Source organism: Anoplopoma fimbria, chromosome 13 (genome assembly GCF_027596085.1).
Source record: "Anoplopoma fimbria isolate UVic2021 breed Golden Eagle Sablefish chromosome 13, Afim_UVic_2022, whole genome shotgun sequence".
Lineage (NCBI taxonomy): Eukaryota > Metazoa > Chordata > Actinopteri > Perciformes > Anoplopomatidae > Anoplopoma > Anoplopoma fimbria.
In genome coordinates this window covers 28,725,148-28,745,191 of record NC_072461.1, presented here as the reverse complement: position 1 = coordinate 28,745,191, position 20,044 = coordinate 28,725,148, and the positions used below count along the sequence as shown (strand labels likewise).

The following is a 20,044-nucleotide window of genomic DNA, read 5'->3' as shown; positions in this document are numbered from 1 at the left end:
ATGGAAATGACATTTTCTAAAGTTCAGGGTTTCTGCAAGTTACAAAAACAAAAACAGACTTTTTAAGACCACAGAAGGAAATTTAATTAACCTTTACATTTTTGGCATAAGTATGACTGGAAATAAGTAATAATGTATGACTTTAAATACATGAATTTATTGACATGCTGAACACAATACAATAGTAATAAAGTGTGACAGCAATGAATATTTATCGCAGTAAGAGCGATTTAAAGGAGCAGATATTTGAGTTTCAGGACATATTAGGCATCAGCTGATATGAAAAACAGTAACAATTAATCTTGATTCTGACAGAATGAAATGGTGGAAGTTGATGCATTTTTGAAAACACATTCATGTTCCCATTAAACAGAAACAGTTTATAGTTCACCTTTGGTGCAACAGATTTAAATATGATATTTTATATATGGGGTTGTAAACATTTACATCAGTAAGGCACTTTGAGCCGAAACATTATCCTCTGAAAGAAAGTGCTTAAAATAACAAACCTGGACAGCTTCCTCAACCATAAGGCTTCTAGAACAAATGAAAAGTTTACCCTATTAGCATTCCAGAGATAATGGAGATGAAATAAAATGTGATTTTTATCCACGACTAGAATATGATGTTAATTTCAACAGCAATATTGGCATTATAAATAAGATTTATGGGTAATGCCACGACTCATCATCTTTCACTAGCGTCAATTTGATGAAAATACACTGAAATACAAGATTAGTGACACAATTCATAAACATATAATCAGGTAAGCTCCATAACTTATATGTTGACTGTTTACTGAGAGCTTTCCTTCAAAACTATATTTTCATATCGACATGTTACAAATAACATGAATCTGTCATAAACATTGAAACAGTGAAAGACACATGAATATTACTGAGGAGCTCCAAGCTATGTAGTCAGATTATTATATATATTTATATATATATCTTTAGAGGGGATAAATGGTTCCTTCTCATGCAGTCTGTCTCCCTCTAGTGGTCAAACCAAAGTACTACGAGCCAGAGGTCGCTTGGAGCTGAAGTGAAGTTTGAGCCAAAATGTCCGCCTGTCTTCTACTGGCAGCATGCATTATGGGTCTCTTTGTAAGCTCGCCACAGGGACCGGTACCAGGGATGGACAGGGATGGACCAGTACTAGAGATGGACCCGGTACCAGGGATGAACCGGTACCAGGGATGAACCAGTACTAGAGATGGACCCGGTACCAGGGATGAACCAGTACTAGAGATGGAACCAGGGATGAACCGGTACCAGGGATGGACCGGTACTAGGGATGGACTACCAGGGATGAACCAGAACCAGAGATGAACCGGTACCAGGGATGGACCGGTACTAGGGATGGACCGGTACCAGGGATGGACCGGTACTAGGGGTGGACTGGTACCAGAGATGATGTACCAGGGATACCAGGGATGTACCGGTACCAGGGATGGACCGGTACTAGGGATGGACCGGTACCAGAGATGTACCGGTACCAGAGATGTACCAGAGATGTACCGGTACCAGGGATGGACCGGTACTAGGGATGGACCGGTACCAGGGATGGACCGGTACCAGGGATGGACCGGTACTAGGGATGGACTGGTACCAGGGATGGACCGGTACCAGGGATGGACTGGTACCAGGGATGGACCGGATGGACCAGGGATGGACCGGGGATGGACTGGTACCAGGGATGGACCGGTACCAGGGATGGACCGGTGGACCAGGGATGGACCGGTACTAGGGATGGACTGGTACCAGGGATGGACCGGTACCAGGGATGGACTGGTACCAGGGATGGACCGGTACCAGGGATGGACCGGAACCAGGGATGGACCGGTACTAGGGATGGACCGGTACCAGGGATGGACCGGTACCAGAGATGTACCGGTACCAGGGATGGACTGGTACCAGGGATGGACCGGTACCAGGGGTGGACCGGTACTACGGATGGACCGGTACCAGGGGTGGACTGGTACCAGGGATGAACCGGTACCAGGGATGGACCGGAACCAGGGATGGACCGGTACTAGGGATGGACCGGTACTAGGGATGGATACTAGGGATGGACCGGTACCAGAGATGGACCGGTACCAGGGATGGACTGGTACTAGGGATGGACCGGTACCAGGGGTGGACCGGTACTAGGGATGGACCGGTACTAGGGGTGGACTGGTACCAGGGATGGGGATACCAGGATGGACCGGTACCAGGGATGGACTGGAACCAGGGATGGACCGGTACTAGGGATGGACCGGTACTAGGGGTGGACTGGTAACAGGGATGGACCGGTACCAGGTACGACGGGTTAACAAGTACAGCTCAAATATAAATACCCCGTATTATGACTATGTTAGTAAACCTGCTCTAAGAGTCTGGATCAGCTGACCCGTATCATGGTTGGCTCTGTATGAGTATTCTGGTCCCGGTGTAGACCTGGACCCAGACACTGGGACGTGGTTGTGTAGATTCTGGCTGTGTTTATATTGTTTGTGGTTCCGTTCTCCCACCAAGCCATAAATAAATAAATTCCAGCAAACATTCATTTTATTTCTATAAAATGTCTACCTTTTCAGGCCTAAAATTTTTAATTTCCTGCATTCAATATAAAATTTAAATGATCCGCAGAAACCCTGATAGATGGATGAGCTGTCACACAGCTCCCAGGTTCTGTAGAGGGTTCTGCCAGGTACTATTAGCATAACTAGCGGAAACAGCTTCAGTTACGCTCAGTGTCACACACGGTGTGTTCAGGCACAGTGCTGAGTGTAGTTACCAGGGTTTTAGAGTTAATGTGCATAAGTTTTAAGAAAATAAATGAAATTAAAAAAGATTTTAAGCTAAAAAACATATTTAAACCTCCTTTGATAGTTTAAGCGAGTAGAGCAACAGTTTGCTCCGTAGAGGTGATGCCCTGAGTCTGAAGGGGACGGATCGGTACGCCACCCTGTAACATCAGGGTGGCGTACCGTCAAAACCGGCGAGTTTAAGGTGTGCAGAGGTAGTTCAGTCCAGTTCAGTCTAGTCTAGTCCGGTCCGGCCCGGACTCTCAGGCGTTGGGTCGGATCTCAGCGTAGTTCTTGATAACTCCAGAGAACCTGATGATGTGAACTTCTGGGTTTTTGGGTTTGAAGTCCTGCCAAAGGTACTCAGGTGACAGCACCTTACTGGGCTTGTTGATCCACATGTACCTGAACACAGGAGCAGGAAGTACAGTCATTAGGATATAGCCCTCACCACCAGGTGACTCTCCTCCTGTCTACCTGTTCAGGTGTCTCTCTATCTCCTGTTATCTACCTGTTCAGAAGTATCTCCTCCTGTCTACCTGTTCAGGTGTCTCTCCTCCTGTCTACCTGTTCAGAAGTATCTCCTCCTGTCTACCTGTTCAGGTGACTCTCCTCCTGTCTACCTGTTCAGAAGTATCTCCTCCTGTCTACCTGTTCAGAAGTATCTCCTCCTGCCTACCTGTTCAGAAGTATCTCCTCCTGTCTACCTGTTCAGAAGTATCTCCTCCTGTCTACCTGTTCAGGTGACTCTCCTCCTGTCTACCTGTTCAGAAGTATCTCCTCCTGTCTACCTGTTCAGAAGTATCTCCTCCTGTCTACCTGTTCAGAAGTATCTCCTCCTGTCTACCTGTTCAGGTGTCAGAAGTATCTCCTCCTGTCTACCTGTTCAGAAGTATCTCCTCCTGTCTACCTGTTCAGGTGACTCTCCTCCTGCCAGGCAGCCTCGATGCCCTCTTTGGCATCAGACTCAAAGTTGGATCTGCAGGTTTTGGCGAGCTGATGTACTTCCTGCAGAAGACCTCCAAACGCCCCCCCACAGTAGTAGAAGTCTCCTTCACCAGGAGCCACGTAGGCTCTGGACTCGGGACTCCGCTCGTAGGGGAACTTGCTGCGGTCGTCTCTATAGTAACCTGTAGAAACAAGGAACAGGCTGAACGACCTGGAGCCAGAGATACACCTTGATGAGTCTCTGTGGATCATCAGCCTGAAGGATGACGGTGATTTGGTCCGTTCTCTTACCTGGATGTATCACGGCAACCAGTCCGCCCAGTGACTCCGTCCCCATCGGCCGTGGAACTTAGAGTCGACGTCCAGACAGAAGATGTAGCCGCTGTCGTTGGGAAGCTGCTCCTCGATCAGTGACTGGATGAGCTCCATCCTTCGAGCGGAGATCTCCTGCCAACGCTTGGAGCTCGGCACCGAACGCACCGTCAGCTGGAGGAGGAAGAGGAGTCAGTTGAAACCAAAGAGCCAGGAAACCTGCAGGAGAGTTCATTTCTCGAAACAAACCAGAACTTCAAAGCGATCGATGACTTTAGAAGAAGAGATCCGTGTAAATAAGTAGCTCTGTTTGGTTCTTTTTACGTTCTACGGTTTACCTGTCTGCCGGTGGCCATTCTGACTTGGGGCACCTCATCTGGCCGGTCGGTGAACACACAAATGTGCACCTTGAAACCAATGAAGAAGTGCTGCTCTGCTGTCTCCAGGAAGTTTTTCAGGAACATGATGTACCTGTCCAGACCGTCAGAGGGGTCACTTCCATGTCAAAGGTCAGAGCAGACGTGCTGCGTCAAGGGCGGCGTGGAAACCGCAACGTTGTGATGTCATACTTACTTTCCAACAGCGAACACGGTGGCTGTGATGCTGACGTTCTTTTTATTGTAGATGCTGTCGAGTAGAACCGGGTTAAAGGTTCCCTCCCAGACCACAGGAGCCAGCCAGGGCGTCACCGTCACCACATCGGTACGACTACTGTTAAAAACATAGTGACATCATCAACAAACAAACTAACAACAACAACAACAAACAACAACAACAACAACAACAACAACAACGAGGTCTGAAGGTGATACTCACCCGTGTACGATGCTCGGCTGTTTGTACTGCAGACTGAAACACAAACAGTTTTATCATTAGTTTTCTCTAAGCAGTGTTCGTTCCTGTTGATTTAGCTACAGTGTTAGCACCGTTCCTGTTGATTTAGCTACAGTGTTAGTACCGTTCCTGTTGATTTAGCTACAGTGTTAGTACCGTTCCTGTTGATTTAGCTACAGTGTTAGCACCGTTCCTGTTGATTTAGCCACAGTGTTAGCACCGTTCCTGTTGATTTAGCTACAGTGTTAGTACCGTTCCTGTTGATTTAGCCACAGTGTTAGCACCGTTCCTGTTGATTTAGCCACAGTGTTAGCACCGTTCCGTTCCTGTTGATTTAGCTACAGTGTTAGTACCGTTCCTGTTGATTTAGCTACAGTGTTAGCACCGTTCCTGTTGATTTAGCCACAGTGTTAGCACCGTTCCTGTTGATTTAGCTACAGTGATTTTAGTGTTAGCACCGTTCCTGTTGATTTAGCTACAGTGTTAGCACCGTTCCTGTTGATTTAGCCACAGTGTTAGCACCGTTCCTGTTGATTTAGCCACAGTGTTACACCGTTCCTGTTGATTTAGCTACAGTGTTAGCACCGTTCCTGTTGATTTAGCTACAGTGTTAGCACCGTTCCTGTTGATTTAGCTACAGTGTTAGCACCGTTCCTGTTGATTTAGCTACAGTGTTAGCACCGTTCCTGTTGATTTAGCCACAGTGTTAGCACCGTTCCTGTTGATTTAGCTACAGTGTTAGCACCGTTCCTGTTGATTTAGCTACAGTGTTAGCATCTACAGCGTCAGAATGACAGGAATCAACTTGTCAGCATCAGACCTTCAGTTAGTTGGTTATGTTTCATATGACAGAGAAATAGAAATAGAACTAGAACCCGGTTCTTTTTAGTCTCCTGAAATAAACTTAAACACTTCCTGTAAGTCGCTTTGGATAAAAGCGTCTGCTAAATGACTGTAATGTAATGTAATGTAATCAGCAGAGTGTTGATGTTCCTGCTGACAGAGGATGAAGAGTACCTGTCTACAGGTGAGTCCAACACAGAAAGTTACGAAGGTACTCACTGATCAGGAGCCACCAGGTGGAACTCACGACTCACATGGATGACATCAGCATCCAGTCTGTGAACAAATACACAAATATATGTATAAATATCTATATACAGTTATATACTGAATGTGATTTGTGATTCTGAGCTAAACAAAGTTCAGAAAACAAACCCAGGTACTTCAAACACATTTGTGAGGAGTTCAGGTGTGTCCTCGTCTCACCTGAGTTTTACTCAGAACTCATAGAACCAGATGTCTGGTTTCTAGTTCCTGGTTTCTCTTTGTTGGATTATGGATCAACATAAACCTACACCCTCTAAATACACAGCAGAGAAGCAGGTTCAACACACTACAGTCCCTGAACGCACCACCACTCAGACTCTTTATCATCGGGGGTTCAGGGTCCCCACTAGAAATATTAGAATCAGAACTGACATGGCAGCATATTATGGTCTGTAAAGACGTTAGACGTTCAGCTGGACGAAAACACAAAGACAAACAAAAACCAAAGGACTCTGTCTTTGTGTCTCTGTAGAGATATAGGATTATTATCTATTGTATATGTTGTATTATACATTATGTGAACAGGTGAGCAGGTGAGCAGGTGAACAGGTGAGCAGGTGAACAGGTAAACAAGTGAACAGGTGAGCAGGTGCTTCGTAGTAGTTTGTAGCACTTATTGTTTTCGTAGTAATCTGCCTCTGCACTATACTTTTGCTCTGGTTTATGCTTTAAGATGCTTGTTTAAGAAAGGAGATGCACTGATGACTTCTGGTGACTAGTAGTTCTCTTGAATACCTATGTTGAATACACTTCCTGTAAGTCGCTTTGGATAAAAGCGTCTGCTACATGACTGTAATGTAATGTAATGTAATGTGAACAGGTGCTCTGTGTGAGCAGGGTGGAGCTGATAAGCCTATAAATCCACACCCAGGGAAAAGGTTCTAAGGTTTACTGACCTGTTCTCTTGTCTGATGTCGTTCTCCTTGAAGAGCTTAATGCCTCTGTAACAAACACACACACACAAACACACACAGTACATATACAACAGTACATATACAATATGTATACGTTAATAATATACATAATATGTTGTGAGTACTACCTGAAGGACGGAGTGATGTAGTAGCACAGCACTCTGTGGGTTCAAACAGAAACACAGTCAATCATCAAGAATCAATAGACGTGATCAGATTTATGATCGGAGTCATTGTTCTCAGATCTAATGAAGCTCTTTGATTGGCTGTGTGTTGGTGAAATGCACCTTGGGAGTTGTAGTTACCATCTACCCTGAAGTGTTTCTGTCAAAAGCTTCTTGTACTTTTCACTTCATCAAATATATAATATGAGCACATAGCAGTAGTGTTAATACTTTAAAAATAGTAGTAGTATTTGTAGTAGTACCTGTGTATAAACTCACCCAGCATCAGCAGTATATGTGCATTTAACAGTAGCAGTTGTAGTAGTACCAGTAGCATTAATAGTAGTAGTAGTAGTAGCAGTACTAGTAGTAGTAGTAGTAGTAGCAGTAGTAGTAGTAGTAGTAGTAGTAGTAGTAGTAGTAGTAGTAGTAGTAGTAGTAGCAGTAGTAGCAGTACTAGTAGTAGTAGTAGTAGTAGTAGTACTAGCAGTAGTAGTAGTAGTAGTAGTAGTAGTAGTAGCAGTAGTAGTAGTAGTAGTAGTAGTAGTAGTAGTAGTAGTAGTAGTAGTAGTAGTAGTAGTAGTAGTAGTAGTAGTAGTAGTAGTAGTAGTAGTAGTAGTAGTAGTAGTAGTAGTAGTAGTAGTAGTAGTAGCAGTAGTAGTAGTAGTAGTAGTAGTAGTAGTAGTACTCACCCCAGCAGCACAGCCACCAGCACCAGAGTCAAAGCTCTTCCGTTGTTCAGGTGTTTCATCGTAGTCTCAGTCACACCAGCTCAGACCTGATCCACAGACAGAGTCCTTAATCCAGACCTGATCCACAGACAGAGTCCTTAATCCAGACCTGATCCACAGACAGAGTCTTTAAACCAGACCTGATCCACAGACAGAGTCTTTAAACCAGACCTGATCCACAGACAGAGTCCTTAATCCAGACCTGACCCACAGACAGAGTCTTTAAACCAGACCTGATCCACAGACACCAGACCTGATCCACAATCCAGACCTGATCCACAGACAGAGTCTTTAAACCAGACCTGATCCACAGACAGAGTCCTTAAACCAGACCTGATCCACAGACAGAGTCCTTAAACCAGACCTGATCCACAGACATCCTTTAAACCAGACCTGATCCACAGACAGAGTCTTTAAACCAGACCTGATCCACAGACAGAGTCCTTAATCCAGACCTGATCCACAGACAGAGTCTTTAAACCAGACCTGATCCACAGACAGTCCTTAAACCAGACCTGATCCACAGACAGAGTGATCCACAGACAGAGTTTAAACCAGACCTGATCCACAGACAGAGTCCTTAATCCAGACCTGATCCACAGACAGAGTCCTTAATCCAGACCTGATCCACAGACAGAGTCCTTAAACCAGACCTGATCCACAGACAGAGTCTTTAAACCAGACCTGATCCACAGACAGTCTTTAAACCAGACCTGATCCACAGACAGAGTCCTTAATCCAGACCTGATCCACAGACAGAGTCTTTAAACCAGACCTGATCCACAGACAGAGTCCTTAAACCAGACCTGATCCACAGACAGAGTCTTTAAACCAGACCTGATCCACAGACAGAGTCCTTAATCCAGACCTGATCCACAGACAGAGTCTTTAAACCAGACCTGATCCACAGACAGAGTCCTTAATCCAGACCTGATCCACAGACAGAGTCCTTAAACCAGACCTGATCCACAGACAGTCTTTAAACCAGACCTGATCCACAGACAGAGTCCTTAAACCAGACCTGATCCACAGACAGAGTCTTTAATCCAGACCTGATCCACAGACAGAGATCCCAGGTTAAACCAGACCTGATCCACAGACAGAGTCCCTTATTCAATATAGAAACCATACCTGACAGATAAACCAGATATGATCCACAGAAGTCTTCAACTGACTAAACCAGACCTGATAATACCAGATATAGTGGTACTAAACCAGAGTATTAGATAGTACTAGTATCAGATAGTAGTACTAGTATTAGACTAGTATCAGATAGTAGTAGTATTAGATAGTAGTACTAGTATCAGATAGTAGTACTAGTATTAGATAGTAGTACTAGTATCAGATAGTAGTACTAGTATTAGATAGTAGTACTAGTATCAGATAGTAGTACTAGTATCAGATAGTAGTACTAGTATTAGATAGTAGTACTAGTATCAGATAGTAGTACTAGTATCAGATAGTAGTACTAGTATCAGATAGTAGTACTAGTATTAGATAGTAGTACTAGTATCAGATAGTAGTACTAGTATTAGATAGTAGTACTAGTATCAGATAGTAGTACTAGTATTAGATAGTAGTACTAGTATCAGATAGTAGTACTAGTATTAGATAGTAGTACTAGTATCAGATAGTAGTACTAGTATTAGATAGTAGTACTAGTATTAGATAGTAGTACTAGTATCAGATAGTAGTACTAGTATAGATAGTAGTACTAGTATTAGATAGTAGTACTAGTATCAGATAGTAGTACTAGTATTAGATAGTAGTACTAGTATTAGATAGTAGTACTAGTATTAATAACGCGTGGACGCGCAGCGGGTGTCCGTGCCAGACTCTGGACCGGGTCCAGGAAGTGGACCAGCTGTTCTGGAACCTGAGACCCGGTCCCGGAGTGTGACGTCACAGCGCCACACAGCCATCGATAACTGATTATTGATCCGCTGCGTCACCCGACGGACCCTCTCTCTCACTCACTGTCTCACTCTCTCTCACTGTCTCACTCTCTCACTCTCTCTCTCTCACTGTCTCTCTCTCTCTCACTCACCGTGCACATCCTCTGAACCAGGAAGTGTAACTGTCCTAACACATAACTCTGCTTCCTGCTCAGGGAGCCGGAGGCCCCGCCCCCGCAGGTATCAACACGTGACGTCAACACGTGACGTCAACACGTGGACCAGGAAGCAGGATAAGTGACGTCACGTGTTAGGGCTTCCTGCAGGAATAAACGTTTATGTGAATCCAAATGATGACGTTTAATAAACATAAAGAAAACTCATTCAGATGAGGCCTCACCTGCAGGATCACACATATGATTTATTATTATATGTAGTTAATTTAATAACATGATTTATTATTATGTTTAGTTAATTTAATAACATGATATATTATTATATTTAGTTATTTTAATAACATGATTTATTGTTATATTAGTTAATTTAATAACATGATATATTATTATATTTAGTTAATTTAATAAAATGATTTATTATTATATTTAGTTAATTTAATAACATGATTTATTATTATATTTAGTTAATTTAATAACATGATTTATTGTTATATTTAGTTAATTTAATAACATGATTTATTATTATATTTAGTTAATTTAATAACATGATTTATTATTATATTTAGTTAATTTAATAACATGATATATTATTATATTTAGTTAATTTAATAACATGATTTATTATTATATTTAGTTAATTTAATAACATGATTTATTATTATATTTAGTTAATTTAATAACATGATATATTATTATATTTAGTTAATTTAATAACATGATTTATTATTATATTTAGTTAATTTAATAACATGATTTATTATTATATTTAGTTAATTTAATAACATGATTTATTATTATATTTAGTTAATTTAATAACATGATTTATTATTATATTTAGTTAATTTAATAACATGATATATTATTATATTTAGTTAATTTAATAACATGATTTATTATTATATTTAGTTAATTTAATAACATGATTTATTGTTATATTTAGTTAATTTAATAACATGATTTATTATTATATTTAGTTAATTTAATAACATGATTTATTGTTATATTTAGTTAATTTAATAACATGATTTATTGTTATATTTAGTTAATTTAATAACATGATTTATTATTATATTTAGTTAATTTAATAACATGATTTATTATTATATTTAGTTAATTTAATAACATGATTTATTATTATATTTATTAATTTAATAACATGATTTATTATTATATTTAGTTAATTTAATAACATGATATATTATTATATTTAGTTAATTTAATAACATGATTTATTATTATATTTAGTTAATTTAATAACATGATTTATTATTATATTTAGTTAATTTAATAACATGATATATTATTATATTTAATTAATTTAATAACATGATTTATTATTATATTTAGTTAATTTAATAACATGATTTATTATTATATTTATTTAATTTAATAACATGATTTATTATTATATTTAGTTAATTTAATAACATGATTTATTATTATATTTAGTTAATTTAATAACATGATTTATTATTATATTAAGTTAATTTAATAACATGATTTATCATTATATTTAGTTAATTTAATAACATGATTTATTATTATATTTAGTTAATTTAATAACATGATATATTATTATATTTAATTAATTTAATAATGTTATATTATTATATTTAGTTAATTTAATAACATGATTTATTATTATATTTAGTTAATTTAATAACATGATTTATTATTATATTTAGTTAATTTAATAACATGATTTATTATTATATTTAGTTAATTTAATAACATGATTTATTATTATATTTAGTTAATTTAATAACATGATTTATTATTATATTTAGTTAATTTAATAACATGATATATTATTATATTAAGTTAATTTAATAACATGATTTATTATTATATTTAGTTAATTTAATAACATGATTTATTATTATATGTAGTTAATTTAATAACATGATATATTATTATATTTAATTAATTTAATAATATGATATATTATTATATTTAGTTAATTTAATAACATGATTTATTATTATATTTAGTTAATTTAATAACATGATTTATTATTATATTTAGTTAATTTAATAACATGATATATTATTATATTAAGTTAATTTAATAACATGATTTATTATTATATTTAGTTAATTTAATAACATGATTTATTATTATATGTAGTTAATTTAATAACATGATTTATTATTATATTTAGTTAATTTAATAACATGATATATTATTATATTTAGTTAATTTAATAACATGATATATTATTATATTTAGTTAATTTAATAACATAATATATTATTTTATTTACTTGTTTTCACTGTCAACATTTATTCCGTTTCTGTACACATGACATCCTCTGTCCTTAGACCTCACATCCTCTGTCCTTAGACCCTCACATCCTCTGTCCTTAGACCCTCACATCCTCTGTCCTTAGACCCTCACATCCTCTGTCCTTACACCCTCACCTCTCTGTCCTTAGACCCTCACATCCTCTGTCCTTAGACCCTCACATCCTCTGTCCTTACACCCTCACATCCTCTGTCCTTACACCCTCACATCCTCTGTCCTTACACCCTCACATCCTCTGTCCTTACACCCTCACATCCTCTGTCCTTAGACCCTCACATCCTCTGTCCTTAGACCCTCACATCCTCTGTCCTTAGACCCTCACATCCTCTGTCCTTAGACCCTCACATCCTCTGTCCTTAGACCCTCACATCCTCTGTCCTTAGACCCTCACATCCTCTGTCCTTAGACCCTCACATCCTCTGTCCTTACACCCTCACATCCTCTGTCCTTAGACCCTCACATCCTCTGTCCTTACACCCTCACCTCCTCTGTCCTTCCACCCTCACATCCTCTGTCCTTAGACCCTCACATCCTCTGTCCTTAGACCCTCACATCCTCTGTCCTTAGACCCTCACATCCTCTGTCCTTAGACCCTCACATCCTCTGTCCTTACACCCTCACATCCTCTGTCCTTACACCCTCACATCCTCTGTCCTTACACCCTCACCTCCTCTGTCCTTACACCCTCACCTCCTCTGTCCTTACACCCTCACATCCTCTGTCCTTAGACCCTCACATCCTCTGTCCTTACACCCTCACCTCCTCTGTCCTTAGACCCTCACCTCCTCTGTCCTTCCACCCTCACATCCTCTGTCCTTACACCCTCACATCCTCTGTCCTTACACCCTCACATCCTCTGTCCTTACACCCTCACATCCTCTGTCTTTCCCTCACATCGGCACAGGAAAAACTCCCCCTAAAAACCCCTTTAACAGGGAGAAAAAAGGAAGAAACCTCTGGGAGAACGACAGAGGAGGGATCCTTCTCCCAGGATGGACAGAATGCAATAGATGTCATGTGACCAGAATGAGCAGCATAACAGAGATACAACACATTCAATGTATATGACATAAATGATTCATATAATAAGACTACTTATAATAACAGCAGCAATTATTACAGTAGAATTATAGCCATGAAAATAGGGATAGTAATGTGATTAATAATAATAGTGGTAGTAGCAGTGGGTGTCAGCAGGCCAGGAGGCACGACTACGGTCCAGGTACAGCCACGATTCCTGGGAACCTGCAAGGCGAGAAAGCACAAAGACTCCGGGAAGAAGCAAAGTAAGTAATGTGCATAAATAGAGATTAATACATAAAGATGGAGGGAGAGAAGAGGGAGAGAGGAGCTCAGTGTATCCTAGGTAGTCCCCCGGCTGTCTAGGCATATAGCAGCATATCTAGGGCTGGACCAAGGAGAACCTGAACCAGTCCTAACTATAAACCTGAACCAGTTCTAACTATAAACCTGAACCAGTTCTAACTATAAACCTGAACCAGTCCTAACTATAAACCTGAACCAGTCCTAACTATAAACCTGAACCAGTCCTAACTATAAACCTGAACCAGTCCTAACTATAAACCTGAACCAGTCCTAACTATAGACCTGAACCAGTCCTAACTATAAACCTGAACCAGCCCTAACTATAAACCTGAACCAGTTCTAACTATAAACCTGAACCAGTCCTAACTATAAACCTGAACCAGTCCTAACTATAAACCTGAACCAGTCCTAACTATAAACCTGAACCAGTCCTAACTATAGACCTGAACCAGTCCTAACTATAAACCTGAACCAGTCCTAACTATAAACCTGAACCAGCCCTAACTATAAACCTGAACCAGTCCTAACTATAGACCTGAACCAGTCCTAACTATAAACCTGAACCAGTCCTAACTATAAACCTGAACCAGCCCTAACTATAAACCTGAACCAGTCCTAACTATAAACCTGAACCAGTCCTAACTATAAACCTGAACCAGTCCTAACTATAGACCTGAACCAGTCCTAACTATAGACCTGAACCAGTCCTAACTATAAACCTGAACCAGCCCTAACTATAAACCTGAACCAGTTCTAACTATAAACCTGAACCAGTCCTAACTATAAACCTGAACCAGTCCTAACTATAAACCTGAACCAGTCCTAACTATAAACCTGAACCAGTCCTAACTATAAACCTGAACCAGCCCTAACTATAAACCTGAACCAGTCCTAACTATAAACCTGAACCAGTCCTAACTATAAACCTGAACCAGTCCTAACTATAGACCTGAACCAGTCCTAACTATAGACCTGAACCAGTCCTAACTATAAACCTGAACCAGTCCTAACTATAAACCTGAACCAGTCCTAATTATAAACCTGAACCAGTCCTAACTATAAACCTGAACCAGTCCTAACTATAGACCTGAACCAGTCCTAACTATAGACCTGAACCAGTCCTAACTATAGACCTGAACCAGTCCTAACTATAAACCTGAACCAGTCCTAACTATAAACCTGAACCAGTCCTAACTATAGACCTGAACCAGTCCTAACTATAGACCTGAACCAGTCCTAACTATAAACCTGAACCAGTCCTAACTATAAACCTGAACCAGTCCTAACTATAGACCTGAACCAGTCCTAACTATAAACCTGAACCAGTCCTAACTATAAACCAGAACCAGTCCTAACTATAGACCTGAACCAGTCCTAACTATAGACCTGAACCAGCCCTAACTATAGACCTGAACCAGTCCTAACTATAAACCTGAACCAGTCCTAACTATAAACCTGAACCAGTCCTAACTATAGACCTGAACCAGTCCTAACTATAAACCTGAACCAGTCCTAACTATAGACCTGAACCAGTCCTAACTATAGACCTGAACCAGTCCTAACTATAGACCTGAACCAGTCCTAACTATAAACCTGAACCAGTCCTAACTATAAACCTGAACCAGTCCTAATTATAAACCTGAACCAGTCCTAACTATAAACCTGAACCAGTCCTAACTATAGACCTGAACCAGTCCTAACTATAGACCTGAACCAGTCCTAACTATAGACCTGAACCAGTCCTAACTATAAACCTGAACCAGTCCTAACTATAAACCTGAACCAGTCCTAACTATAGACCTGAACCAGTCCTAACTATAAACCTGAACCAGTCCTAACTATAGACCTGAACCAGTCCTAACTATAGACCTGAACCAGTCCTAACTATAAACCTGAACCAGTCCTAACTATAGACCTGAACCAGTCCTAACTATAAACCTGAACCAGCCCTAACTATAAACCTGAACCAGTTCTAACTATAAACCTGAACCAGTCCTAACTATAAACCTGAACCAGTCCTAACTATAGACCTGAACCAGTCCTAACTATAAACCTGAACCAGTCCTAACTATAAACCTGAACCAGTCCTAACTATAGACCTGAACCAGTCCTAACTATAAACCTGAACCAGTCCTAACTATAAACCTGAACCAGCCCTAACTATAAACCTGAACCAGTCCTAACTATAAACCTGAACCAGTCCTAACTATAAACCTGAACCAGTCCTAACTATAGACCTGAACCAGTCCTAACTATAGACCTGAACCAGTCCTAACTATAGACCTGAACCAGTCCTAACTATAAACCTGAACCAGTCCTAACTATAGACCTGAACCAGTCCTAACTATAAACCTGAACCAGTCCTAACTATAGACCTGAACCAGTCCTAACTATAGACCTGAACCAGTCCTAACTATAAACCTGAACCAGTCCTAACTATAAACCTGAACCAGTCCTAATTATAAACCTGAACCAGTCCTAACTATAAACCTGAACCAGTCCTAACTATAGACCTGAACCAGTCCTAACTATAGACCTGAACCAGTCCTAACTATAGACCTGAACCAGTCCTAACTATAAACCTGAACCAGTCCTAACTATAAACCTGAACCAGTCCTAACTATAGACCTGAACCAGTCCTAACTATAGACCTGAACCAGTCCTAACTATAAACCTGAACCAGTCCTAACTATAAACCTGAACCAGTCCTAACTATAGACCTGAACCAGTCCTAACTATAAACCTGAACCAGTCCTAACTATAAACCAGAACCAGTCCTAACTATAAACCTGAACCAGTCCTAACTATAGACCTGAACCAGCCCTAACTATAGACCTGAACCAGTCCTAACTATAAACCTGAACCAGTCCTAACTATAAACCTGAACCAGTCCTAACTATAGACCTGAACCAGTCCTAACTATAAACCTGAACCAGTCCTAACTATAGACCTGAACCAGTCCTAACTATAGACCTGAACCAGTCCTAACTATAGACCTGAACCAGTCCTAACTATAGACCTGAACCAGTCCTAACTATAAACCTGAACCAGTCCTAACTATAAACCTGAACCAGTCCTAACTATAGACCTGAACCAGTCCTAACTATAGACCTGAACCAGTCCTAACTATAAACCTGAACCAGTCCTAACTATAGACCTGAACCAGTCCACACACACACTGTGACTGGTACATAATTGACTCTCATGTTGTTGCTGATCAGCTAACACACCGTGACTCCTAATGGACACCGACACAATACACACTCATTAGTGAACACTAACACACACTCCTCCTCTCTGAGGACACAGCTGTGAGACAGATGGACACATTTCTACGGTCCGACCCTAAACGCACCACACACACACACACACACACACACACACACACACACACACACACACACACACACACACACACACACACACACACACACACACACACACACACACACACAGAGTCTGCATTGTAGCCGCACAAAGAGCAGCTGGTATTTAGTACCTGCTGTAGTGATGTTAGAGACCTCCTGACTGAGAGGAGGAGAGGAGGAGGAGGAGGAGGAGGAGGAGGAGGAGGAGGAGGAGGTTGTTAATCTATTGACACTGGAACTTGTAATGAACATTTAATGAACAACAACACACTCAGATTCTTGAAGTGTTTCCTGTTTCTATGTTTTAGTTTCAGTTCATGGAAACAGAAACACCAGAAGACAGAACCGGTCTCAGTTTAGTCCTGATCCTCTTTATGGTCCTGAACCAGTCTCAGTGTAGTCCTGGTCCTCTATAGACCTCCATCAGTAAACAGAGAGAAGATCGTCTGTTTCTATAAAGTTATTCTTAAAGCTCGTCATCGGAGCCACCGGGTCGGATTCTGGAGAAACCAGATGAAATCATGAAGGTTCACCAGAAACTCCTTCAGACCAGACTCCAGCAGAGACCAGTCCACCGTGGACAGACCCAGATCCAGCAGAGACCAGTCCACCGTGGACAGACCCAGATCCAGCAGAGACCAGTCCACCGTGGACAGACCCAGATCCAGCAGAGACCAGTCCACCGTGGACAGACCCAGATCCAGCTTCACTGCAGCCTTTGAGTGAAAGGAGAGGTTTTCCTAGAGGACTCTGGTGAAACATCAGACTCAACATCAAAGTTCATGATGATGTTCCACCTTCATGTTCTCTGGCTCCTCTGCAGATACAATCACATCGGTTCCTCAGAGGACGGAGAACGAAACGTTATTCTTTATTCAAACGTTTACTCTGATGAGGTCTGAAGTATGAAGAGCTGAAAACATGAGGTGATGAGGAGGATGTAACCTTCATCACATCCACACAGGACACTCACACTAATCACCTCCTCTTCTTCTGTGGTGCTCTAACGGAGAATTACAGAAAAAAGAAACCTGCTTAGAAACTCCTGAAATCTAATAATAATAATTATTATTATCATTGTTATCATGGTTGTTATTATGATGATTATTTGTATGATTACTGATTAGATTATTATTATAATTGTTGTTTTTTAGAATAAAAAAAATAATTATTATTATGAATATTTTTTATATTATAGTTTATTATTAGTATTATTATTGTTGTTTTATGAAAATAATAATAATGAACATTTTATTGTATTATTATTAATAATTAATGATAATAATAACAATAATTATAATTATAATAATAATACAGATTATTTTTACTATACTTTATTATTACTATTATTGTTTTTGTTTTATGATAATAATAATAATAATAATAATAATAATAATATATTATTATTATTATTATTATTATTATTATTATCAATTAAAAACATAAGAAGGTCGACACGTCTCCAATCCATTAGCAGCTGACAACTGATTTATGGCTGTTAAAGAGACAAGTGATCCAGACCTGCTGAGTGAACGCACAGTAACACACACACACACACACACACTCAAACACACACTCACACACACACACATACACACACACTCAAACACACGCGCACACACACACACACACACACACACACACACACACACACACACACACACACACACACACACACACACACACACACGCTCAGATTCAAAACTGCTAATTGAATTTCATGGCCTGTCTTTGTTGCAGACTCGCCACCTTCTGTTACTGTTGTAGAGCTCTGTGTGTGTGTGTGTGTGTGTGTGTGTGTGTGTGTGTGTTTATGGGGGGTGTCTTTATGAAATGACTCTTTTGCAACAAATGGCTCTTTTCAGTGGCAGAGTGTGTTTGTGTGTGTGTGTGTGTGTGTGTGTATGTAATAGACAAGCCAATATACTCCCAAACAATAGCCCCCTTCCCCCGTCAGTGGGGGGGCGGTGGAGGATCAAGGCCTTTACAGCCTATGAATTCATTACAGCTGCTTTCTGGGCGAGGAGGCGCGCTGCCTCGTCTTTATCGCGCTGAAATGAGCAATAAAAGAGGCTTAAGGGAGGTGATGGGGGGGGGGGGTTAGGCGAGGGGGTGTCAGGGGTCGGGGGGGGGGGGGGGGGGGGGGTCTAGGGAGACAAGAGAGAAACTTTTGTGGATGAGGAGAGGGAGAAGAAAGGCAGAGAGTGTGGAGAATGTGGAGAGACGGGTGGTGCTAATCTGCCATCCATCTGCTGCCCCACACACACACACACACACACACACACACACACACACACACACACACACACACACACACACCTTTAAATGAAACCAAAACATTGGACTAAATGTTGTTGGACGGTTTTGTCAGCGACACCAACCTGCTGAGACACAAAGACTTTATAATGAGATTAAAAAGTGAAATACATGAAGTGTGTGAGTGAAAGGAGGCCGTGAGCTGTCTGTCTGTCCACCCGTCTCTCTCTCTGTCTCTCTCTGTCTCTGTCTCTCTTTCTCTCTGTCTCTCTCTCTCTCTGTCTGTCTCTCTGTCCTCCGTCATTAAGTTTTTGTCTCCGTTTCATCTGATCTCCATATTTGTCTCGTTTTCTTTGATTGTAAATGTTTTTTATGATGGTTGTTGTTTTGTGGAGAACATGAAGAGCTCCTCTGTGTGGAATAAAGAATAAAGTTAGTGATCGACGTGGGTTTCGTTGCTTTGGAGGAAATAAATGTCCAGAGTCTGAGGACCAAAGAGACAAAAAGACGAGATACTAAACTAACTCTGACGGGATTATTCCATGTTTCACGTTAAGACTTAATGATCTCAGGAAAGCTTCCCCAACAGGACGAGTATTTTGTATTTTTCAAAATCTTTTTACAGAAACAGATGTTAGAAAAAGGGGCGTCGTCTTAAAGCCCTTCGATCAGAGCGTCTCATAATCAATATTCAGTGTGAACACCTTCACTGAAACATCTGTCAAATGGAACACCGTTCACCAGCAGCAGACTGACTCAGTCAGAGACGAGGTGGAGAACAAAGCGGAGCGTTTAGCAGCTAAAGAGACAGATGTTTATCTCAGGAGGAGACCAAACACGGAGCTAAAAGAGAGATTATTGGACTGATGTTTATCATGTGACACAAACACAAAGACTCCTGATGAATCATGTTGA

General features: G+C 40.4%; 1 protein-coding gene across 1 annotated transcript; it reads right to left on the bottom strand.

Moving 5' to 3' along the window:
• Window positions 1-2,238: 2,238 nt before the first annotated feature.
• LOC129101384 (globoside alpha-1,3-N-acetylgalactosaminyltransferase 1-like) lies at window positions 2,239-7,908 on the bottom strand. The gene is given in 11 exon segments (XM_054611183.1): window positions 2,239-3,196; window positions 3,702-3,921; window positions 4,031-4,069; window positions 4,072-4,225; window positions 4,390-4,522; window positions 4,625-4,762; window positions 4,868-4,900; window positions 5,948-6,004; window positions 6,892-6,936; window positions 7,038-7,070; window positions 7,766-7,908. Coding segments are annotated over 11 exon segments (1,053 nt in total). The 5' UTR covers window positions 7,825-7,908; the 3' UTR covers window positions 2,239-3,054.
• Between the last annotated feature and the right edge of the window lie 12,136 nt (window positions 7,909-20,044).